Source organism: Salmo salar, chromosome 14 (assembly GCF_965601325.2).
Source record: "Salmo salar chromosome 14, fSalSal1, whole genome shotgun sequence".
Classification (NCBI taxonomy): Eukaryota; Metazoa; Chordata; class Actinopteri; order Salmoniformes; family Salmonidae; genus Salmo; species Salmo salar.
The window spans coordinates 18,613,540-18,639,384 of NC_138304.1; the positions used below are offsets into that span (position 1 = coordinate 18,613,540).

A 25,845-nucleotide genomic window follows, 5' to 3' on the forward strand; every position below is an offset into this window, starting at 1 on the left:
TACAGGAACTCAAGTCCTTTTGTTCACCTGACCTAGAATTCCTTACAATCAAATGCCGACCGCATTATCTACCAAGAGAATTCTATTCGATTACAATCACAGTCGTGTACATCCCCCCCAAGCAGACACCTCGACGGCCCTGAAAGCACTTCATTGGACTCTATGTAAACCACATATCCTGAGGCTGCATTTATTGTAGCTGGGGATTTTAACAAGGCTAATCCCTAAATTCTATCAGCATATCGAATGCGCGACCCGGGCTGGGAAAATTCTGGATCATTGTTACTCTAACTTCAGCAATGCATACAACGCCATCCCTCGCCCTCCTTTTGGCAAATCTGACCACGACTCCATTTTGTTGCTCCCAGCCTATAGACAGAAACTAAAACTGGAAACGCCCGTACTCAGGTCTGTTCAACGCTGGTCCAACCAATCTGATTCCACGCTTCAAGATTGCTTCAATCACGTGGACTGGGATATGTTCCGGATAGCATCGAACAACAACATTGATGTATACGCTGATTCGGTGAGCGAGTTTATTAGCAAGTGCATCGGTGATGTTGTACCAACAGCGACTATTAAAATCTTACCCAACCAGAAACCGTGGATTGATGGCAGCATTCGCGCAAAACTGAAAGCGTGAACCACTGCTTTGAATCAGGGCAAGGCGACCGGAAACATGGCCGAATACAAACAAACAGTGTAGCTATTCCCTCCGCAAGGTAATCAAACAAGCTAAGCGTCAGTATAGAGACAAAGTAGAGTCGCAATTCAACGGCTCAGACACGAGAGAATGTGGCAGGGTCTACAGTCAATCACAGACTACAAAAAGAAAACCAGCCCCATCGCGGACCACGATGTCTTGCTCCAAGACAAACTAAACAACTTCTTCGCTCGCTTTGAGGACAATACAGTGCCAAAGACACAGCCCGCTACCAAAACCTGTGGACTCTCCTTCACCGCAGCCAACGTGAGTAAAATATTTAAACGTGTTAACCCTCGCAAGGCTGCTGGCCCAGACGGCATCCCTAGCTGCGTCCTCATAGCTTGCGCAGACCAGCTGGCTGGTGTGTTTACGGACATATTCAATCAATCCCTATCCCAGTCTGCTGTCACCACATGCTTAACCTCTCTAGGGTAGGGGGCAGTATTTTCACATCCGGATAAAAAAAACGTACCCGATTTAATCTGGTTATTACTACTGCCCAGAAACTAGAATATGCATATAATTGTTTGATTTGGATAGAAAACACCCTAAAGTTTCTAAAACTGTTTGAATCGTGTCTGTGAGTATAACAGAACTCATATGGCAGGCAAAAACCTGAGAAGATTCTGTACAGGAAGTGCCCTCTCTGACCATTCCTTGGGCTTCTTGACTATTTTTATTGAAAACTTAGGATCTTTGCTGTAACGTGACACTTCCTACGGCTCCCATAGGCTCTCAGAACCCGGGAAAAAGCTGAATGATGTCGAGGCAGCCCCTGGCTGAAAAACATTAGCGCCTTTGGTAAGTGGTCTATCAGAGGACAATGAGACTGAGGCGCGTGCACGAGGCGACCCCATGTTTTTATTTTCTCTCTCTTGTACTAAAACACAGATTCCCGGTCGGAATATTATCGTTTTTTTTTACGAGAAAAATCGCATAAAAATTGATTTTAACCTGTTAGGGCTAGGGGGCAGTATTTACACGGCCGGATAAAAAACGTACCCGATTTAATCTGGTTACTACTCCTGCCCAGTAACTAGAATATGCATATAATTATTGGCTTTGGATAGAAAACACCCTAAAGTTTCTAAAACTGTTTGAATGGTGTCTGTGAGTATAACAGAACTCATATGGCAGGCAAAAACCTGAGAAGATTTCATGCAGGAAGTGGCCTGTCTGACAAGGTGTTGTTGTTCTTGGCTCTGTTTATTGAACATTTAGGATCTTTGCTGTAACGTGACACTTCCTACGGCACCCATAGGCTCTCAGAGCCCGGGAAAAAGCTGAACGATATCGAGGCAGCCCCAGGCTGAAACACATTATCGCCTTTGCCAAGTGGCCGATCAGAGGACAAAGGGCTTAGGCGCGTGCCCGAGTCGACCCCATCCTGTATTTTCTTTCGTCTGTTTACCTAATTGCAGATTCCCGGTCGGAATATTATCGCTTTTTTTATGAGAAAAATGGCATAAAAATTGATTTTAAACAGCGGTTGACATGCTTCGAAGTACGGTAATGAAATATTTAGAAATCTTTTGTCACGAAATGCGCCGTGCGCGTGACCCTTATTTACACTTCGGATAGTGTCTTGAACGCACGAACAAAACGCCGCTGTTGGAACATAACTATGGATTATTTGGGACCAAACCAACATTTGTTATTGAAGTAGAAGTCCTGGGAGTGCATTCTGACGAAGAACAGCAAAGGTAATAACATTTTTCTTATAGTAAATCTGACTTTGGTGAGGGCTAAACTTGGTGGGTGTCTAAATAGCTAGCCCTGTGATGCCGGGCTATCTACTTAGAATATTGCAAAATGTGCTTTCACCGAAAAGCTATTTTAAAATCGGACATAGCGAGTGCATAGAGGAGTTCTGTATCTATAATTCTTAAAATAATTGTTATGTTTTTTGCGAACGTTTATCGTGAGTAATTTAGTAAATTCACCGGAGGTTTGCGGGGGGTATGCTAGTTCTGAACGTCATATGCTAATGTAAAAAGCTGGTTTTTGATATAAATATAAACTTGATTGAACAAAACATGCATGTATTGTATAATATAATGTCCTAGGATTGTCATCTGATGAAGATCAAAGGTTAGTGCTGCATTTAGCTGTGGTTTGGGTTTATGTGACATATGCTAGCTTGAAAAATGGATGTCTGATTATTTCTGGCTGGGTACTCTGCTAACATAATCTAATGTTTTGCTTTCGTTGTAAAGCCTTTTTGAAATCGGACAGTGTGGTTAGATTAACGAGAGTCTTGTCTTTAAAATGGTGTAAAATAGTCATATGTTTGAGAAATTGAAGTAATAGCATTTCTAAGGTATTTGAATATCGCGCCACTCGATTCCACTGGCTGTTGACTAGGTGGGACAATTTCGTCCCACATACCCTAGAGAGGTTAAAGATGACCACCATTGTTCCTGTACCCAAGAAAGCGAAGGTAACTGAACTAAATGACTATCGCCCCATAGCACTCACTTCTGTCATCATGAAGTGCTTTGAGAGACTAGTCAAGGATCATATCACCTCTACCCTACCTGACACCCTAGACCCACTCCAATTTACTTACCGCCCCAATAGGTCCACAGACAACGCAATCACACTGCCCTAACCCATCTGGACTAGAGGAATACCTATGTAAGAATGCTGTTCATCAACTACAGCTCAGCATTTAACACCATAGAACCCTCCAAACTCGTCATTAAGCTCGAGACCCTAGTTCTCAACCCCGCCCTGTGCAACTGGGTCCTGGACTTTCTGACGGGCCGTCCCCAGGTGGTGAGGGCAGGAAACAACATCCCACCCCGCTGATCCTCAACACTGGGGCCCCACAAGGGTGTGTTCTCAGCCCTCTCCTGTACTCCCTGTTCACCCATGACTGCGTGGCCATGCACGCCTACAACTCAATCATCAAGTTTGCAGACGACACTACAGTGGTAGGCTTGATTACCAACAACGACGAGACGGCCTACAGGAAGGAGGTGAGGGCCCTCGGAGTGCGGTGTCAGGAAAATAACCTCACACTCAATGTCAACAAAACAAAGGAGATGATCGCAGACTTCAGGAAACAGCAGAGGGAGCACCCCCCTATCCACATCGACGGGACAGTAGTGGAGAAGGTGGAAAGTTTTAAGTTCCTCGGCGTACACATCACGGACAAACTGAAATGGTCCACTCACACAAACAGCGTGGTGAAGGCGCAACAGCGCCTCTTCAACCTCAGGAGGCTGAAGAAATTTGGCTTGTCACCAAAAACACTTACAGATGCACAATCGAGAGCATCCTGTCGGGCTGTATCACCGCCTGATACGGCAACTGCTCCGCCCACAACCGCAAGGCTCTCCAGAGGGTAGTTAGGTCTGCACAACGCATCACCGGGGCCAAACTACCTGCCCTCCAGGACACCTACAGCACCCGATGTCACAGGAAGGCCAAAAAGATCATCAAGGACAACAACCACCCGAGCCACTGCCCGTTCACTCCGCTATCATCCAGAAGGCAAGGTCAGTACAGGTGCATCAAAGCTGGGACCGAGAGACAAAAACAGCTTCTATCTCAAGGCCAAACAGCCATCACTAACACAGAGAGGCTGCTGCCAAAAACAGACTCAAATCTCTGGCCACTTTAATAAATGTAATAAATGGATTTAATAAAGGTATCACTAGTCACTTTAAATAAAGCCACTTTAGTAATGTCTACATATCCTACATTCCGCATCTCATATGTATATACTGTATTCTATACCATCTACTGCATCTTGCCTATGCCATTCGGCCATCGCTCATCCATATATTTATATGTACATACTCTTATTCATTCCTTTACACTTGTGTCTATCAGGTAGTTGTTGTGAAATTGTTAGATTACTTGTTAGATATTACTGCATGGTCGGAACTAGAAGCACAAGCATTACGCAACACTCGCATTAACATGTGTATGGGACCAATAAAATTTGATGTGACTAAGTGGAAAATAGGCTTCTCCCCTTAATACCTCAAACGTAAAAAATAGCCATGTGGTAGAGAATTGTCCTGACCACGACCTTTCGAGTCTAGCAGCCAAAATAGACAAGCAGGTGTGAGCTGTAAAACTGTCCCAAGGTTGTACCTGAGGTTGGCGTTGGCCTTGTTGTTCTTCTGAGCGTTGGGCTTCCTGGCGGGGGGTGGGGCCTGTGGCGGGGGCTGGGCCACCTCCTTCACTGCCTCGTCCCAGAAGCCCATGTTGGAGTTGGTGCTATCGCCCCAGATGCTGCTGCTTTCCCCACCCCAGTTAGGAGCCCCGCCGCCCATGCTGCTGGTGGCCACCGAGCCCCACACTGAGGAACTCAGAGCAGTGGTCTGGGGGAAAAGAGATCCAACCTGGTCAGACCAGCTATGTACAAGGCCATGTCATCGTGGAATGCTCTGCTACTAGAGGTTAAAAAACAGATTCAAAAAACATCTGGCATCAGAGTGCCTATCCTCAATTGAAAAATCTAATTTAAATGTACATAAGGATAGTGTGTAAATAGTATTTCTGTTGTATTTCCTATATATAACTTATTTAACTTTTATAATTTATTTTATTTTGAATTGAATGTAATATCTTATGTTGCTCTTGTCTATTACTGTGTTTGTCATGTATTTGTACGTTTTATGTGGTCCTCAGGAAGAGTAGCTGCTGTATGTAAAGTAGCCAATGTGGATCCTAATAAACTTAACTAAAGTAAACCAGTGTCATTTCGGCAAATAACGAAGGGAAGTTTTCCAACAGAGTACCGTAAATTCCGGACTATAAGCCGCAACTTTTTTCCCACGCTTTGAACCCCGCGGCTTAAACAATGACGTGGCTAATATATGGATTTTTCCAGCTTTCAATTTTTTTTTCAAAAAAAAATAAAACACATTCTGTGACGTGCTCAGTTTTTTGGCGGCATGAAGCTTTCATTAGACCAATGAAATTGCCGAACGGGTTAAGGTCAAACAACTTTTTTGTTTACTGTTTAGATTAAATCGAGCGCTCTCAAACTTCCCATCATTCTGATTACGGTAGTCATTTTGTCACCCTCATCATGGCAAAGACACGGAGAAATGCATATGATGCAGCTTTCAAGTTGAGGGTGATTGATCTGGCTGTTGGAAAAGGAAATAGAGCTGCTGCACGGGAGCTTGGGCTTAATGAGTCGATGATAAGACGTTGGAAACAGCAGCGTGAGGAATTGACTCAGTGCAAAAAGACAACTAAAGCTTACTGCAAATTTTTTATTTTTTGTTACAAGCTGTGTTTCGTTAAAGCCTATTTATTTGTTTTACAAGCTGTGTTTCGTTAAAGCCTGTTTATTTGTTGTTACAAGCCGTGTTTCGTTAAAGCCTGTTTATTTGTTGTTACAAGCCGTGTTTCGTTAAAGCCTGTGTAAAGTTCATTTGTTTCAATGTACCGGTAGGCACCTGCGGCTTACAGACGTGTGGCTTATTTATATTCAGGTGCGCTTAATAGTCCGGAAATTACGGTAGTCTGATTTAGAGCAGTGTTTGCCCGACCTCTTCTCCTGGGCCCCCCCAGACGTTCAACGTATTTGATTTAATCCAGAACTAGAACACCTGATTCAGCTTGTCAACTAATCATCAAATCCCTTGATTAGATGAATCAGGTGTGCTAATCTTTGAAACATCTGGGGGTCCTCAAAGAAAGGTTTGAGAAACACCGTTTTAGACACCACTATCAACACAGTCCTAATAAATGACATGGAAGACCTACCCAGAATGAATGCAGACGAATTAAATGAATGAATGAACAGACCAGACCAACGAGTGACTCACAGCTCTGTTCTGGGCGCGGTTCTGCTGGGTGACGGTGGGGTGACTGGGCTGCTGGCTCCCACCCCCCTGCTCCTTCCTCTGCTTCACCTGCTGGGCCTCCTCCCTCTGGATCTCCAGCAGGGACTTGGTGGCGGCCGGCTGCTTGGCCACGCTGCCCCAACCAGAGAGCTTGGCCTGAGGCTGCAGGGCCTCCTGCAGGGCCTGCTGCTGCTGGAGCTTCAGGAGCTCTGCTTGCTGGCGCCGCTGCTGCATGGAGGGAGGGGAGGGGAGAGGGAAAGTGAGATCTACTGCGCTCCTTATAAACATTGCACGAAAACAGTTTGGTGATTGACAGGTGATTGAGGGGAGAAAAACTCAAAGGTAGAGTTGGGTTGAGAAGGATTTAACAGTTTAGACCCTTTTTAAACAACAGTTGATATAAAGTGAAATTGTATTATGGTATCCAAAATGCTGTTGTGCATTGTCCAGATTGGTAGCACTATACTGCAGTGCCTCTGTATCCCTCTACGAACTCAGCCCCTATGCTCACACCTCTTCTCGTGCTTGTCGTTCCCTCTCCTCCTCCACTTTCTGGATCTCAGCGAGCGACAGGGCGTTCTGGGACTGGGAGATGGCTACTGCCGTGACTGCTGACTGCTGGCCCCACTTAGAGGACGACGGCAGCTACGAGACAGGGAAAAGGAGCGAAGGTAGTCCGGTAACCAGTACATTTTTCATGATAAATTGTAGGTACCTTAAAATACAGTATTCAGTGATGTTCTGACTACAAAGTTACTTTGGTAGTTATATATGGTGTGTAGTGTAGTGGTAGGTGTGTATAGTGTGTGTGCATACTAAGTATGTTACCCTTACCTGTGCTAGTTGTTGCTGCGCTGTAGTGTAAGGTGTATTTTGTGTTGTGTTAGTGTTATAATATTAGTCACCTTCATCTGGGCTAATTGTTGCTGCTGCTGTTGCTGCTGTAGTCGGCGGAGCGCCTCCTGCTGCTGTTGCCTCTGTCTGGCTAGCTCCTGCTGCCTCGCGGCATCCTGCTCCCTCCTCTTCGCCTCCTCCTGCTGTTGCCGTGCCAACGCCAACGCGGTCGCCTCCTCCAGCCGCTTCTCCTCCTCGCACCTCCTCAGGGCCTCCAGCTCCTCCTGCTTCTGGCGCTCCTCCTCCTGCTTCCGGCGCTCCTCCTCCCGGCGCTCCTCCTCCTGCTTCCGGCGCTGCTCCTCCTGCTTCCGGCGCTCCTCCTCCTGGGGAGAAATGTGCTTGTTAGAACAGGGTCAACTTCAGTATTAACACGATGTAGCAATATGCCTTTTAGCATTAGCCACAGCAGCTCTGGGCCCGTATTCACAAAGCAACTAAGAGTAGGAGTACTCATCTAGGATCAGGTCACCTCTGATCATATTATTTTAAAGGAAAAAAAATCCCCATGACTGAAACTTAAGTCGATCTCCCCTTTCATGCTTTTAGGGAACAAGGATAATTTTGTACATGCATTAAACTGCAAATGTAACCAATTCCAGTCCCCTTGCTTAGGGAGTACAGATTCCGATGTAGAAGGACTGAGAAACTCAATTCCGGTAACTTTTAAAAATGGACATTCTACTCCAAAATGAGTATAATTGTAGATGGTCAGAATGAATGTTTCCCTCTCATGTTGTGAAGAGCCATAGGATGCGTCTCGAGAGGAATATTTATCTGGCATAGAACACAGTTAAATATTTTACAATGGCTGGCATAGAACACAGTTAAATATTTTACAATGGGGTTGTCTGACTGTTTTAACATTACATGGCAAAAACACTATAACTGTAAATAAAGTTACATCCTGAGTGATAAAGTATAGGCTTTAAATGACTTTGCCAGCAGCAACAGAAGGCTACACACCGCTGTTCAAGTTGAGCGTCGCAGTTTAATTCACTTCTTCTAAACATCGGAGCGTCAGCAACAATCATGCACGCCAGTTCAGTGCACACAGCATTAAGAGAGAAAATACAACCTTAGAGAAAACATTTATTTAGTAATGTATTTCGTAGAACAGACATGCTTCTATTTTAAGGCTTCAGCATGCTTCGCAGCTGAAACAGTTCAGTAGAGTTCGTACATACACCCCCGTTCAGAAGTTTGGGGTCACTTAGAAATCTCCTTGTTTTGGAAAGAGAAGCACATTTTTTTATCCATTAAAATAACATCAAATTGATCAGAAATACAGTGTAGACATTGTTAATGTTGTAAATTACTATTGTAGATGGAAACAGCAGATTTTTTATGGAATATCTCTACATAGGGCCATTATCAGAAACCATCACTCCTGTGTTCCAATGGCACGTTGTGTTAGCTAATCCAAGTTCATCATTTTAAAAAGGCTAATTGATTATTAGAAAACCATTTTGCAATTATGTTAGCACAGCTGAAAACTGTGGTGCTGATTAACCTCTATGGGCTAGGTGGGACGCTTACGTCCCACCTACTCAACAGCCAGTGGAATCCCGTGGCGTGATATTCAAATACCTTAGAAATGCTATTACTTCAATTTCTCAAACATATGACTATTTTACACCATTTTAAAGACAAGACTCTCGTTAATCTAACCACACTGTCCGATTTCAAAAAGGCTTTACAACGAAAGCAAAACATTAGATTATGTCAGCAGAGTACCCAGCCAGAAATAATCAGACACCCATTTTTCAAGCTAGCATATAATGTCACAAAAACCAAAACCACAGCTAAATGCAGCACTAACCTTTGATGATCATCAGATGACACTCCTAGGACATTATGTTATACAATACATGCATGTTTTGTTCAATCAAGTTCATATTTATATCAAAAACCAGCTTTTTACATTAGCATGTGACTAGCATGTGACTAGCATTCCCACCGATTACTTCCGGTGAATTTACTCACGATAAACGTTCACAAAAAACATAATTATTTTAAGAATTATAGATACAGAACTCCTTTATGCAATCGCTATGTCCGATTTTAAAATAGCTTTTCGGTGAAAGCACATTTTGCAATATTCTGAGTAGATAGCCCGGCCATCACAGGCTAGCTATTTTGACACCCACCAAGTTTGGCCCTCACCAAACTCAGATTTACTATAAGAACAATTGGATTACCTTTGCTGTTCTTCGTCAGAATGCACTCCCAGGACTTCTACTTCAATAACAAATGTTGGTTTGGTTCCAAATAATCCATAGTTATATCCAAATAGCGGCGTTTTGTTCGTGCGTTCAAGACACTATCCGAAGGGTAAAGAAGGGTGACACGCCCGGCGCGTTTCGTGACAAAAAAATTCAAAATATTCCATTACCGTACTTCGAAGCATGTCAAACGCTGTTTAAAAATCAATTTTTATGCGATTTTTCTTGTAAAAAAGCGATAATATTCCGACCGGGAGTCGTTGTTTTCGTTCAAAGACTGAAAATGTAAACATGGTGGAGTCTCGTTCACGAGCGCCCCAGTCTCATTGTTCTCAGATCGACCACTATCCAAATGCGCTACTGTTTTTCAGCCATGGCCTGCAAAGTCATCATTCATCGTTCTGGCGCCTTCTGAGAGCCTATGGGAGCGTTAGAAAATGTCACGTTATGCCAGAGATCCCCTGTTTTGGATAGAGATGATCAAGAAGGCCAAGAAATAGTCAGAGAGAGCGCTTCCTGTTTGGAATCTTCTCAGGTTTTGGCCTGCCAAATGAGTTCTGTTATACTCACAGACACAATTCAAACAGTTTTAGAAACTTTAGGGTGTTTTCTATCCAAATCAAACAATTATATGCATATTCTAGTTACTGGGCAGGAGTAGTAACCAGATTAAATCGGGTACGTTTTTTTATCCGGCAGTGCAAATACTGCCCCCTATCCCCAACAGGTTAAAGAAGCAATAAAACTGGCCTTCTTTAGACTAGTTGAGTATCAGCATTTGTGGGTTCGGTTACAGGCTCAAAAATGGCCAGAAACAAAGAACTTCCTTCTGAAACTCGTCAGTCTATTCTTGTTCTGAGAAATGAAGGCTATTCCATGTGAGAAATTGCAAAGAAACTGCAGATCCCTTAAACGCTGTGTACTACTCCCTTCACAGAACAGCGCAAACTGGCTCTAACCAGAATAGGAGTGGGAGGCCCCGGTGCACAACTGAGCAAGAGAACAAGTACATTAGAGTGTCTAGTTCAAGAAACAGATTCCTTACAAGTCCTCAACTGCCAGCTTCATTAAATAGAACCCGCAAAACACCAGTCTCAACGTCAACAGTGAAGAGGCGACTCCGGGATGCTGGCTTTCTTGGCAGAGTTCCTCTGTCCAGTGTCTGTGTTCTTTTGACCATCTTAATATTTTATTTTTATTGGCCAGTCTGAGATATGGCTCTTTCTTTGTAACTCTGCCTAAAAAGGCCAGCATCCCAGAGTCGCCTCTTCACTGTTGACGTTGAGACTGGTGTTTTGCGGGCACTATTTAACCTCTAGGGTAGGGGGCAGTATTTACATTTACATTTTAGTCATTTAGCAGACGCTCTTATCCAGAGCGACTTACAGTAGTGAATACATACATTTCATATAATATTATTTTTTTTGTACTGGCCCCCCGTGGGAATCAAACCCACAACCTTGGCGTTGCACACACCATGCTCTACCAACTGAGCCACAGGGAAGACTTTTCACGGCCGGATGAAAAACGCACCCAAATTAAACGGCCTACTACTCGGGCCCAGGAACTAGAATATGCATATTATTAGTAGATTTGGATAGAAAACACTCTGAAGTTTCTAAAACTGTTTGAATGATGTCTGTGAGTATAACAGAACTCATATGGCAGGCAAAAACCTGAGAAAAATCTAACCAGGAAGTGAGAATTCTGGTGCTTGTAGTCCTTTCAAGTCATTGCCAATCGAACACAGTGAGTTAGGGTTCCACTAGATGTCAACAGTCTTTAGAAAGTTGTTTGAGGCGTCTATGATGAACAGAGACCGAACAAGAAGGCTGGGAATTTGTAGACCCATCAGTTCATTGGCGCGCATTCATGTCAGAAGGGACCTGTTTTCCAAAACATTTTTCAACACACTGGAACTGTCCGGTTGGAATATTCTTGAAGTTTCACGTTCTAAAGGCCCTAAAGATTGATGCTTTACAACGTTTGACATGTTTGAACGAACGTAAATATATATATTTTTTTACTTTTCTTCGTGACATTTTCGGCGTGCTTCCTACATTTGGAGTAGCTGAACTGAACGCGCGAACAACAAGGAGCTATTCGGACAAATTATGGAGTTTATCGAACAAAACAACATTTATTGTGGACCTGGGATTCCTGGAAGTGCCTTCTGATGAAGATCAAAGGTAAGGGAATATTTCTAATGCAATTTATGATTTTAGATGACTCCAAAATGGCGGCTATCTGTATTGCCTAGTGTATTTTTCTAAGCGCAGTACCCAGATTATTGCAAAGTGTGCTTTCCTCGTGAAGCTTTTTTGAAATCTTTCACAGCGTTAGCATAAAGGAGATGTTCATCTATAATTCTTTGAATGACAGTTTAATATTTTATCAACGTTTATGACAAGTATTTTTGTCAATTGTGGTGCTGATCACCGGCAGTATTTGAGGGAAAATATTTTCTGAACGTCACATGCCAATGTAAAATGCTGTTTTTATATATAAATATGAACTTTATCGAACAAAAAAATGCATGTATTGTGTAACATGATGTCCTAGGAGTGTCATCTGATGAAGATCGTCAAAGGTTAGTGCTTCATTTAGCTGTGTTTTGGGTATTTGTGATGCATGTAGTTGCTTTGAAAATGGCTGTGTGATTATTTGTGTCTATGTACTCTCCTAACATAATCTAATGTTTTGCTTTCGCTGTAAAGCCTTTTTGAAATCGGACAACGTGGTTCGATTCAGGAGAAGTGCATCTATAAAATGGTGTAAAATAGTCCTATGTTTGACAACTTTGAATTATGACATTTTGTGGTTTTGAATTTGGCGCTCTGATTTTTCACTGGCTGTTGAATAGTGTGGGACGATTGCGTCCCACCTACCCTAGAGAGGTTAATGAAGCTGCCAGTTGAGGATTTGGGAGGTGTCCGTTTCTCAAACTAGACACTAATGTACTTGTTTTTTCCCCCGGTTGTTAAGGCACAGCTTTTTTTTCTGGAGGCAAGCTTAAGTTAAGAGCCGACTGCTACACCCCTTCATCTGTGATTGGTCAACAGTAGGGATTCTTCAGTAAAGTCTTTGTTGTCATTCAACGAGACGACTCGTGCTAAATACTGCACCAAACACCTTAGATGTAAAATTGCCAGATCTCTTCGGCAAAAACGTCAAAATTAATGACATATCGTGAGTTACCTTTGATTCATTCTGACTATTTTGAGGAAGTGTATTCTGCCAACGGCGTCCCATAATGGACAAACAGTACTATTGCCGTTTTTTTCAAGCTACGGTCTTAAGGGAGTATGTGAGCACACTCGTTCAGTAAGCAGAGTTCGGCTAGGGACCAGCCGAACTGAAGCATGCTGACGCCTTTTTAGGCCATTTCATCTCCAAACCATTATTGCGGATCTACAATGACCTCGAAAATAACCATCGCAGTGAAGGAGTACTTTTACATGTGATCTAAAATGAAAACGAATCCTAGATCAGCACTCCTACTTTGAGACGCTTCATGATTATGGGCCCTGATACGGTCTTTATTCTGAAGCCCAGTACCTGTTTACGGAGGAACTCTTCCCTTTGCTTCCGCTCTTCCTCCTCCCTCCTCCTTTCCTCCAGTCTGCGGAGGGCCTCCTCCTGTGCCTGCCGTTCCTCTTCCTCCTTCTGTCTGCGTTGTGCCTCCTCCTGCTCCCGCTGCCTCAACTCCTCCTCCTGTGTATAGTAAAAATCCATCAAATGAGTTGCATTAAACAGAAATCAAGGCCTCTTTCTAGGAATAGACCGGCTACTGGGTCAAACTTGCAACTCTAGGCAAACATGTACTGAACATCAACAAAGACTAGGTGTGGTGCAGCTGAAATTCTAAACATTTCATACCAACTTCTCTAAAGCGTGGTATTATGACCATCTTATTTCAGCAGGAAACAGTCTGATGACCACCCCCCCCCTAACCTGTTTATGACGTGCTAGCTCCTCCTCCAGGCGTTTGCGTTCCTCCTCCTGTCGGGCCCGTAACGCTTCCTCCAGTCTTTTCCTCTCCTTCTCCTCCTCTTCCCTCTTGGCCCTCAGCTCAGCCTCACGCCGCTCCATCTCCAGTAGATGAGGAGGAGAGACCTTTAAAAAAGCAAATCACATTGTATCATTTTCATAGCATTGTTTAAAAGGTAGATTCAGCGAGGCACTAATTAAACAGCAATATCGGGCCGATTTCCGCAACAACTAAGATCATTGAAATCGCAAGGCCAAACTCCACCGCTGTTTTGCTCCAGTGTGACTGTGAGAGCAAAGGGTTGTATCTCAGTATCTGTGGTGCTGAATCTAGTCTAGCTTTAAAAAAAAGTGTTTCAAATGTTCCAATTCCCCCATTCATTGAGCCCAACCCCTGAGCACTACGTCTAGATCTGAAACTAAGGATTGCATAAGTATAGACAATACGGTGCTCTTACTTTAGCAGCCTTGTTCTTCTCCAGCTGTTGCATCTGTTCTATGGTGGGGGCCTGGGCCATGGAGTCTATGGGCAGATCCCACACACTGCTGCCCTCCCACGCTGCACAGGACATAAAACAGACAGTCAGGCCAGATGGCCATTATAGATCATACAATTGAGGTTTTTCTTCTTTTTGTAAATTGAGGTTCAGATCCTCAAACTACCAAAAGCTCTATATGCTATAAAACATCAGCCAAAACAAATTCTGTGCAAGTTTGTGTGTTCTGGGTTGAGACGTACCACTTGGGGCAGGTTGCTGGATGTTTGGTGTGCAAGAGACCTGAGAGGAGGGGTGCTGCATTTCCCACACAGAACCCTGGGAGTCTGGTACAGACATGGACCGCGTCACCGGAGGTAAGAGACTCTCGGATGTTCTAGACAGGGAGACCGACAGAGAAACAAGTTACATTACCAACATTAACACGATCGACATTGCATTATCTGTATGTGTGATGTCATCTTGAGGGCTTCAGGTATTGCTGTGTGTGTGTGAGGGTTCTACAAGATGACGTTTCACCTAACTACAGATCTAGGATCAGTTTCCTCTCCCCCAATTCTAAACTTAACCATTAGTGGGGAAAATGCTATACTGACCCAAGATTAGTGTCAAGGGGCAACTTCACCCTACTCTGTGTTAATGTGTGCCTGACATGTTCTCGGACACTGGTATTACTGTAGGTGTGTGTTTGTTCTTACGTACAGTATGCTCCGCGACCTCATCTTAAGGGCCTGGTACTGCAGTAGAGGTGTGTACGCACGGGTACGCTTACGTGTGTTCCGCTGACCTCATCTTCAGGGCCTGGTATTGCTGGAGGAGCAGGTTGATCTGCTGCTGCTGTTGCTGCTGCTGCTGGTGTGGTGCTGAGCTGAGGGCCTGGGCTTTCTGCTGGGCCAGCGCCTGGGCGTACTGCTGCCTTAACAGGTACTGGTACTGCAGCTGCTGCAGCTGGTACAGGTTGAGGGCAGTCAGCTCCTGCTGCAGTTTCAGACGCTCCTGGTCCCCAGCGTCACCCTGTGAACACAGACGGGGAGTTAGACATGGGGATCGGCAAGCGGACGACCACCTTGGATGCGTTCAACATGGCAAAACGTTGTGGAGCGCAATACATGTACAGCTAACACGCCTCTGACTTGTAGAATAAATAACTTCAACATTCACAACATTTTCCTTCTGAAGTGCAGGCGGCCAACACAAACTTGCTTTGTCTTGACAACGAGAAGACTAAAGTGGTCGACGGTGCGTCCGAATAATTTTGAATTGCCTATAGAACTATTTTTATTTAACCTTTATTTAACCAGGTAGGCTAGTTGAGAACAAGTTCTCATTTGCAACTGCGACCTGGCCAAGATAAAGCATAGCAATTCGACACATACAACAACAGAGTTACACATGGAATAAACAAAACATGCAGTCAATAATACAGTAGAACAAAAGAAAACAAAAAGTCTATATACAGTGAGTGCAAATGAGGTAAGTTAAAGCAATAAATAGGCCATGGTGGCGAAGTAATTACAATATAGCAATTAAACACGGAAATGGTAGATGTGCAGAAGATGAATGTGCAAGTAGAGATACTGGGGTGCAAAGGAGCAAGATAATTAATACAGTATGGGGATGAGGTAGGTAGATGGGCTGTTTACAGATGGGCTATGTACAGGTGTAGTGATCTGCTCTGACAGCTGGTGCTTAAAGCTAGTGAGGGAGATATGAGTCTCCAGCTTCAGAGATTTTTGCAGTTCGTTCCAGTCATTGGCAGCAGAGAACTGGAAGGGAAGACGACCAAAAGAGGAATTGGCTTTGGGGGTGAACAGTGAGATATACCTGCTGGAGCGTGTGCTACGAGTGGGTGCTGCTATGGTGACCAGTGAGCTGAGGTAAGGCGGGGCTTTACCTAGCATAGACTTGTAGATAACCTGTAGCCAGTGGGTTTGGCGACGAGTATGAAGCGAGGGCCAGCCAACGAGAGCGTACAGGTCGCAATGGTGGGTAGTGTATGGGGCTTTGGTGACAAAACGGATGGCACTGTGATAGACTGCATCCAGTTTATTGAGTAGGGTATTGGAGGCTATTTTATAGATACCATCACCGAAATCGAGGATCGGTAGGATGGTCAGTTTTACGAGGGTATGTTTGGAAGCATGAGTGAAGGATGCTTTGTTGCGAAATAGGAAGCCGATTCAAGATTTAATTTTGGATTGGAGATGCTTAATGTGAGTCTGGAAGGAGAGTTTACAGTCTAACCAGACACCTAGGTATTTGTAGTTGTCCACATATTCTAAGTCAGAGACGACCAGAGTAGTGATGCTGGACGGGCGAGCAGGTGTGGGCAGCGATCGATTGAATGGCATGCATTTAGTTTTACTTGCGTTTAAGAGCAGTTGGAGGCCACAGAAGGAGAGTTGTATGGCATGGAAGCTCGTCTGGAGGTTAGTTAACACAGTGTCCAAAGAAGGGCCAGAAGTATACAGAATGGTGTCGTCTGCGTAGAGGTGGATCAGAGAATCACCAGCAGCAAGAGCAACATCATTGATGTATACAGAGAAGAGTCGGCCCGAGAATTGAACCCTGTGTCACACCCATGGAGACTGCAAGAGGTCCGGACAACAGGCCCTCCGATTTGACACACTGAACTCTGTCTGAGAAGTAGTTGGTGAACCAGGCGAGGCAATCATTTGAGAAACCAAGGCTGTCGAGTCCGCCAATAAGAATATGGTGATTGACAGAGATGAAAGCCTTAGCCAGGTCGATGAATACGGCTGCACAGTAATGTCTCTTATTGATGCCGGTTATGATATCGTTTAGGACCTTGAGCGTGGCTGAGGTGCATCCATGACCAGCTCTGAAACCAGATTGCATAGCGGAGAAGGTACGGTGGGATTCGAAATGGTCGGTAATCTGTTTGTTAACTTGGCTTTCGAAGACCTTAGAAAGACAGGGTAGGATAGATATAGGTCTGTAGCAGTTTGCGTCTAGAGTGTCACCCCCTTTGAAGAGGGGGATTACCGAGGCAGCTTTCCAATCTTTGGGAATCTCAGACGATACGAAAGAGAGGTTGAACAGGCTAGTAATAGGGGTTGCAACAATTTCGGCAGATCATTTTAGAAAGATGGTCCAGATTGTCTAGCCCGGTTGATTTGTATGGGTCCAGATTTTGCAGCCCTTTCAGAACATCAGCTATCTGGATTTGGCTGAAGGAGAAATGGTAGTGGCTTTGTGCGCGTTGCTGTGGAGGGTGCCGGGCAGTTGACCGGGGTAGGGGTAGGTGGAAAGCATGGCCAGCCATAGAGAAATGCTTATTGAAATTCTCAATTATAGTGGATTTATCGGTGGTAACAGTGTTTAGCCTCAGAGCAGCCTCAGAGCAGTGGGCAGCTGGGAGGAGGTGCTCTTATTCTCCATGGACTTTACAGTGTCCCAGAACTTTGAGTTTGTGTTGCAGGAAGCAAATTTCTGCTTGAAAAAGCTAGCCTTGGCTTTTCTAACTGCCTGTGTATATCTGTTCCTAACTTCCCTGAAAAGTTGCATATCACGGGGGCTATTCGATGCTAATGCAGAACGCCACAGGATGTTTTTGTGCTGTCAAGGGCAGACAGGTCTGGAGTGAACCAAGGACTATATCTATTCCTAGTTCTACATTTTTTGAGTGGGGCATGCTTATTTAAGATGGTGAGGAAGGCTCTTTTAAAAGAATAGCCAGGCATCATCTACTGACAGGATGAGGTCAATGTCATTCCAGGATACCCCGGCCAGGTCGATTAGAAAGGCCTGCTCGCAGAAGTGTTTATTATCAAGATTATTTGACAATATTTCAAAGTAGTGAATGCTAGATGGAGCTCAGGTGTGTGTGATGGTTACCAGTAAGGGTGGCGGTGCTGGTCCAGGGGCGAAGGGGACCCTGCCCCACATTTTGATGATCTCCCCCAGGGGTTGGAAGACCTCGTCACAGCCTCTCTTCACCAGCAGGGTCATTGTGAAGTAGCCTGCCTGGAACCACTCTGTCATCTCCGGGTTACTGAACGGACCTGGAGAGGGGGAGATGATTACATTTAACAAATGTCACTTTTACATTTCTCCATTACATTTTTTTTAATGTTTTAAATGAAAGTTGTTCTGAGTCTGACTATTTCAAATTATATTCCAGGGCTGTACAAACCCTTCGAATCAGATTCATAATTTACTTTATACCATGAAATGCACGTGTATGCACTCTGAACAGTCCGCGCCATTGATAATCGATAAAGAACCCAGTCTCTCTCCAGCAGTGGTGACTAGTTGAAATGATACTGGTTGCAGAGCATGCAGATTTTCATTCAAAGAAGCCCCCCCCTCCCTTCACTCTCTCCCTCTACTCTCTCCCTCTGTCTTACCCTGCATCTCTCCCTGAGGGTCTTTATAGAACCACTTCAGAGCAGCCTCATGTGTGAGCGGCAGGCCAGCTGGTTTGGGTGCTGAGCTCTTGGCAGCCAGCCGGTCGTCACTGTCCTGTAGATACGCCACCATCTTCTCTGCTTCCTTCACAAGTAGAGAGAGTGAAAACGGGAAGAGTGAGAAAGAGATGGGGGTAGACACCTTTATTGTACATTCAAAGGGTACATGTAGAGCAGGGCTCGACATTAATTAACACTTGTCCGGGACAAGTGAAACAAATTGTTGGACAAGTAGAATATAGATTTAAGTTATACATTTAAAATAAATATATAAATTACTCGATCAGAGTTGTATCAAAAGGTGTCTTCCGAATGCAATGTGTTGTGCACTGTTCTCCCAATATCTGCAGAGCGCATCGGAGTAGAATCATGTATTGTATTGACAGGCACCGCTTTGGCCAGAGAAAAAAAAAATATTGTAATGATGCTCTTCTTTAGTCCAGGGGTATTCAACTCTTACCCTACGAGGTCCGGAACCTACTGGTTTTCAGTTCTACCTGATAATTAATTACACACACGCCACCTGGTGTCCCAGGTCTAACAATGGTGAACAATGAATAAAATGCAGTGGAACTGGCTTCAAGGTCCAGAGTGGAGTTTGAGGGCTGTAGTCTTAATCTGTTTTTTAAACTATTATTAGTTCCCGAAGATGTTAATGAGCTATTTTATTTATTTATCACACGCACATATAGCCTAGTTCGAGCGGAACGTCAACTGTCGTGCGGCAAGAGAGCGCAACTCCTCATATAGCCGATTGTTGCGTGGAAAGCAATGTGTTCAACTAAGTCCAGTCACTGCGCAACATTCCTAAATGCAATCTTGGGAAGAGACCGCCATCACTTGAAAAGAACGGGATCCCAGCTTTCCAGTGCTGTATGATTTATTTCTCAACTCCAAATACTGAGCAATTGGCAGCGTTTCACAAATCAGTGCCTGGCTCATCGTCCATTCGCCATTCAACTGAATAAAGGGTAGGCCTATATCCAGTGTAAAATTCACACAATTACACTATTTGTAAATACATTTGTTTTATTTTTTTAAATCACAATTTTATTAGTGCCAGTGGTATTTATTCTTAAGCACATTAAAAACAAGCAACAAGCTCATATTTAGAGTTTGATCTAACTCAGGAGTTCCCAAACTTGACTGACATGACAAGAGAACTGATGATGCAGTGCCCAATTTCGAATGTGCACCTTGTGCTTTCTATGATCACAACTTTCAAGAGTAAGTTTAAAAGCCAGACTGAGACCCCTCCAAGAGGGACGCGCCCCACAGTTAGGGAAACACCGATCTCACTAATGATTAGCCCATTGCTGTAAACAATGCAGAGGAGCAACACCATGCTTAAGTCATGTAGCCACTATGATGCATCAGGATACATGTGATAGGCTAATGCTTATTGCTAAAAGACTACACCTGCCTGATAATATGGACCATGTATAGGCTCTAAATATATTACTTTCATCAATACAGTGCATTTGGAAAGTCTTCAGACCCCTTCACTTATCCCACATTGTTATTAAAGGCATATTCTAAAATGGATTAAATAGTTTTCCCCCCTCATCAATCTACACACAATACCCCATAACAAAGCAAAAACAGGTTTCTAGAAAGGTTTCTAACTTAAATGTCAAAATTACATAAGTATTCAGACCCTTTTTTCAGTACTTTGCTCAAGCACCTTTGGCAGCGATTACAGCCTCGAGTCTTCTTGGGTATGACGCTACAAGCTTGGCACACCATGACTCCAACACCATCATTAAATTTGCCGATGACACAACAGTGGTAGGCCCGATCACTGACAACAACGAGACAGCCTACAGGGAGGTCAGAGACCTGGCCGTGTGGTGCCAGGACAACAACCTCTCCCTCAACGTGGTCAAAACAAAGGACATGATTGTGGACTACAGGAAAAAGAGGACTGAGCGCGCCCCCATTCTCATCGACGGGGCTGCAGTGGAGCAGGTTGAGAGCTTCAAGTTCCTTGGTGTCCACATCACCAACAAACTAACGTGGTCCAAGCACACCATGACAGTCGTGAAGCAGGCACGACAAAACCAGGAGACTGAAAAGATTTGGCATGGGTCTTCAAATCCTCAAAAGGTTCTACAGCTGCACCATCAAGAGCATCCTGACTGGTTGCGTCATTGCCTGGTATGGCAACTGCTCAGCCTCCGACCACAAGGCACTACAGAGGGTAGTGCGAATGGCCCAGTACATTACTGGGGCCAAGCTTCCTGCCATCCAGGACCTCTACACCAGAAGAAGGCCCTAAAAATTGTCAAAGACTCCAGCCACCCTAGTCATAGACTGTTCTCCCTGCTACCACACGGCAAGCGGTACCGGAGTGCCAAGTCTAGGTCCAAGAGGCTTCTAAACAGCTTCTACCCCCAAGCCATAATACTCCTGAACATCTAGTCAAGTTGCTACCCAGACTATTTGCAACCCCCCCACTGCCACTCTCTGTTGTCATCTATGCATAGTCACTTTAACTCTACATACTACCTCAACTAACCGGTACCCCCATGTATGCATGCATGTATATAGTTCAAGTCCGGGCTCTGGCTGGGCCACTCAAGGACAAATCAGACTTGTCCCAAAGTCACTCCTGCGTTGTCTTGGCTGTGTGCTTAGGGTCATTGTCCTGTTGGAAGGTGAACCTTCGCCCCAGTCTGAGGTCCTAAGCGCTGTGGAGCAGGTTTTCATCAAGGATCTCTGTACTTTGCTCTGTTCATCTTTCCTCCAGATGTGACGCTTGGCATTCAGGCCAAAGAGTTCAAATCTTGGTTTCATCAGACCAGAGAATCTTGTTCGTCATGGTCTGAGAGTCATTTAGGTGCCTTCTGCCAAACTCCAAAATGGGCTGTCATGTGCCTTTTACTGAGGAGTGACTTCCATCTGACCACTCTACCATAAAGGCCTGATTGGTGGAGTGCTGCAGAGATGGTTGTCCTTCTGGAAAGTTCTCCCATCACTACAGACGAACTCTGGAGCTCTGTCAGAGTGACCATCAGGTTCTTGATCACCTCCCTGACCAAGGACCTTCTCTCGATTGCTCCGTTTGGCCGGGCGGCCAGCTCTAGGAAGAGTCTTGGTGGTTTCAAACTTCTTCCATTTAAGAATGATGGAGGCCACTGTGTTCTTGGGGACGTTCAATGCTGCAGACATTTTTTGGTACCCTTGCCCAGATCTGTGCCTTGACACAATCCTGTCTTGGAGCTCTATGGACAATTCCTTCAACCTCATGGCTTGGTTTTTGCTCTGACATGGACTGTCAACTGTGGGACCTTATGTAGACAGGTGTGTGCCTTTCCAAATCATGTCCAATCAATTGAATTTACCACAGGTGGACTCCAATCAAGTTGTAGAAACATCAAGAATGATCAATGGAAACAGGATGCACCCGAGCTCAATTTCGAGTCGCATAGCAAAATGTCTGAATACTTATGCAAATAAGGTTTCTGTTTTTTATTAATACATTTGCAAAGATTTCTAAAAACCTGTATTGGGGGTATTGTGTGTAGATTGAGGGGGAAAAAAGAACATTCATTTTAGAATAACGCTGTAACGTAACAAAATGTGGAAAAGGTGAATGGGTCTAAATACTTTATGAATGAACTGTAAATCTGCTATTGGAACTGACCCATGCTTCCTTAGTGTCCTTCATATTTCTTATTTCTCGTAGGGTTTTTCTGAGTATTACATTGTCATTGATTATTGCATTGTATTTGGTTGGTAATTGTAATGTTTACATCCTCCAGGAGAGCTACTGGGTGTGTAGGCTTTTGTTCGTGCCCCACTCATTATTACATTTTTTTTTTTAAAGCAGCAGCTCAACAGGACCTTGATAGGTGGACTCAGGTATTTGAGCAGGGCTGTATCCAAAGCCTGTACACCCAGTAGCTCTCCAGATGGCTTGACCACGTGTTTTATACAGTAGCCTAACAGTGCAATTATTTTACTTGATGGGGGTAAAGCTCCTTGCTTAAGAGCACAACAGCAGGAGATTTTACATGGGATCCAAAAATGTTTGTCTAGTCCTGTAGAGCATCATGATAGTATACAGTATCACAAAACAAACACCACTAGCTCAGCTTATCCCAGAGGAATATACAGAACGGAAATGGAAGCGTGTTTTCCATTTCATTACAATTCAATGAACATCCTCTCCGTATTCTTGGCGTGTTTCAGAGGTGAACCCACACTGCACTTTTCATATCCAGAGAATTTGGAGCATCCAGAGATGCTCCAAATTCAGTTTCACCAAAACCAGCTTGTTAACTTTCCCTACCCTGCTCAACACACAGCTCTGCAACCAACTAACTCCTACTAGAAACCGCCATTAGCTAGGTTTCCATTTACTTGTCCAGTAATTTCTTTCGTCAACATTTAGAAAGTCCGGATGGAAAGTAGATGTGCCAATTGGCTGCCACAGTGAGTTTCCATTGAACTGTCATGTAGATCAAAACAGTTGGACGTAAGGATGTCACACCTAAAATTAAAAAAAATATGCAAAAAATAACTGAATTTAAATAAAAATGAAGTGGTTGAAGTGTTTCCACTATCCATATAGACAAATAGTTTATTAATAAAGTGACAGCCTATATGCCCTGCCCACCCATCTGTTTCATGTCTCAATAGCCTGCAAAAGCCAGCATGGATAGAATGCAGGAATTGACTAATATTTGCCATACCTTATTCTAATAATTCTCATGTGCCTACTTATTATGGCCAGAGTCTGTGCCATAGTGTAACATGCAGTCATAGTAGGGATCTCAAACAATTTGATGGTCAAACTTCAAATTGCAATTCAAAGCAATTCAGGCATTCTTGAAAGTCAAGACAATCCTCGTCTAGCAAATAAACATTATTATAGTTTAATAAATGGATTTTGCAAGCAACACGCTTTTATAATTACATGTGGTGGAGCTTTATAGTTATGTGATAACATCACGTGCCCCGCTTACTTTCATAATTATTCACCAATCAATTTATTAGAAAAACACAATTTCCATCATTTGTCGCAATAAACTTAAACAAAATAAATTATTCTTCTGAAAAATGATCCTACGTCTGCCGTGTCTATTACAAATGTCGCAATAATTTTACTTGCTGCACAGCTTTTGTCAAATAAACCTGGGTCAATAGAAACCTGCCTACTGTCTGTCTACTTACCTGTTCAAAGAGCTTCAGTCGCTCATCTTCAACCATGGTGTGGTGTGGTGGCATGACCGTGGGTCTTCCAATAGGAGCCATGAGGCCCGTGCTGGGGGCCATAATGTTGGGGGTCATGATAGACGTGCTCTGAGCCATGAGGCTGGTGCTGAAGGGCAGCGGGACGGGCATAGCCACGGGCACATCCGGGGGCTTCTGCTGCATCTGGATGGTGGACGACGGGGCTGACACTGGAGACACTGGACAGGACAGAGGGTGTAGGGTTAGTCTGTCACAGATGGAGGTGGAGCTTCTAGATACTATGTGCAGGTGACAACCTCAAACTACATGCAATCCTGAGTGTGTATATTTGAAGCACAAGGTTACTGGAGGAAATCCCATTGTCAATTACAATGTGTCATCAATCAGCCTTTAGCGGGCACAAATGTGGCAGATTTGACTGTACTCCTCCCCTGCTCTTGTGTAAGCCTACCTGTGAGAGTGTGTGCTGCGGTGTGGGGGATGGGGAGGGACTCCAGCATTGTGTTGGACATGGGCATCGACATGGGGACGTGCAGGGGGACTTTGTTGGCCTCTGGCCTGTGTTCCGGGGCTGGGGGTCGCTCAAGTGGCCTCTCAGGCTCCTCTGCTCTGTCGGGCTGGCTGGGGGGCAGCAGAGGGGCGGTGGGCCGGGGTTCTGGAGGCGAGGGAGCAGGCGGCGCCTCCACTACCCCTCTCCCCACATCTGGGAAAAAAAACAAGACAAGATACATTCATTGATGTTCTCTCTCCACAGTTTACTACTGGGAGAGAAAAAAATATACAGTATGCCGGACATAGTTTCTACTCCTCTTAACTCACCCTGTTTTCTGTCGGGGTCTCTCCTTGCCTCTCCGTCTGGGTTTTTGGTCTCCCGGGGCTGTCCGTCCTCCTCAAGGCCCTCGTCACACTCCTCCAGGGGTCTGAAGTCCAGCTCTGCCTCCTCCAGGATGGGCTCCTTGGGAGCTTTCTGTGGAAGAGAAATATATACTGTATACACACCAATTGTCATGAAAGTCTACATATGTCCTTCGCATAGCAGCCTTTCATTCACAGTGCGTGTGCCAGTGTTTCCGTGTGCCACAGTGCGCCACAGTGCTCCATGTGCCACAGTGCTCCGTGTGCCATACTTTTTGTAATAGCTGCAAACAAATTGCCCATCGGGGAAAACAAATAATCATTGCATATCTACTCAATAGACCTCAAACATGTGTGCAGGTCCTACTTAATTTCTTCAACCTTTATTTGTCCCAGCACTCATTAAAGGAATACTATGGGATTTTGGCAATGAGGCTCTTTAACTGCTTCCCAGGAGTCAGATTAACTCGTGGATACCATTTATTATGTCTCTGCATGTGGTTTGAAGGAAGTTGCTAATTAGCGTTAGCGCAATGACAAAGTCTATGGGTATCTGCTAGCAGCTACCGAGTTGCGCAGCAGTCTAAGGCACTGCATCTCAGTGCTCACTACAGACCCTGGTTCGATAATTTGTTCTTATCTTACTTGCCTAGTTAAATAAAAGTTCTAATAAAATTACAATAAGTAAAGTCATTGTGCTAACGCTAGTTAGCATTGGCTCACGAAACTACCTCTAACTTTCTTCATACTAGACACAGAAACATACAAAATGGTATCCACAAGTTCATCTGATGCTGGGGAAGTAGATAAAGGGCATCATTGCAAAAATCCCGACGCATCCCTTTAACAAGTGATGTTTGTTTGACTATATGGAGTTCACACTCACTCGAACCTTGAGTGAGAGGAAGGCTCCGGAGGAATCGAAGGTGCCCGTCTCCTCCTCAGCGTCCTCCAGGCACCACTCTGGCAGGCTGCCCCCATCCTCCTCCAGGCTGCCACTGCCTGACCGGGGACGCCTGTAGCCGCGCTCGTCCTCTCTGGCGTCGAACGGGAACCGGCGCTGCCGTGGCTGCTCCACCGGGTGCACCTCTCGCCGCACTGCCGACCGCAGCCCGTCTGAGGAGAGGAGCGGTTTAGAGACCCTGTCACTCAGCTTTACCCCAGGCATTCTCTCACATTGAAGCCCACTACTTTAGATCAATGTGATACTTTTTTGGAGGGATGTTATGGTGTGTC

General features: G+C 44.6%; 1 protein-coding gene across 9 annotated transcripts in view; it reads right to left on the reverse strand.

Annotated features, from left to right (window-relative positions):
- gigyf2 (GRB10 interacting GYF protein 2) overlaps positions 1-25,845 on the reverse strand; it is a 45,788-nt gene that overhangs the window by 12,503 nt on the left and 7,440 nt on the right. For 6 of the 9 annotated variants that reach the window (XM_082960823.1, XM_082960819.1, XM_082960822.1 and 3 more), the window contains exons 10-24: positions 25,496-25,725; positions 24,574-24,721; positions 24,206-24,457; positions 23,734-23,972; positions 18,496-18,640; positions 17,984-18,150; positions 14,898-15,139; positions 14,368-14,501; positions 14,087-14,187; positions 13,593-13,754; positions 13,197-13,352; positions 7,428-7,739; positions 7,036-7,167; positions 6,505-6,750; positions 4,814-5,043 (exon numbers count right to left, since the gene is read on the reverse strand). In XM_082960823.1, the coding sequence (XP_082816949.1) occupies positions 4,814-5,043; positions 6,505-6,750; positions 7,036-7,167; positions 7,428-7,739; positions 13,197-13,352; positions 13,593-13,754; positions 14,087-14,187; positions 14,368-14,501; positions 14,898-15,139; positions 17,984-18,150; positions 18,496-18,640; positions 23,734-23,972; positions 24,206-24,457; positions 24,574-24,721; positions 25,496-25,725 (2,896 nt within the window). The remainder of the gene's footprint in view (positions 1-4,813; positions 5,044-6,504; positions 6,751-7,035; positions 7,168-7,427; positions 7,740-13,196; positions 13,353-13,592; positions 13,755-14,086; positions 14,188-14,367; positions 14,502-14,897; positions 15,140-17,983; positions 18,151-18,495; positions 18,641-23,733; positions 23,973-24,205; positions 24,458-24,573; positions 24,722-25,495; positions 25,726-25,845) is intronic. The other 3 variants (XM_082960824.1, XM_082960821.1, XM_082960818.1) reach the window with 1 other exon arrangement.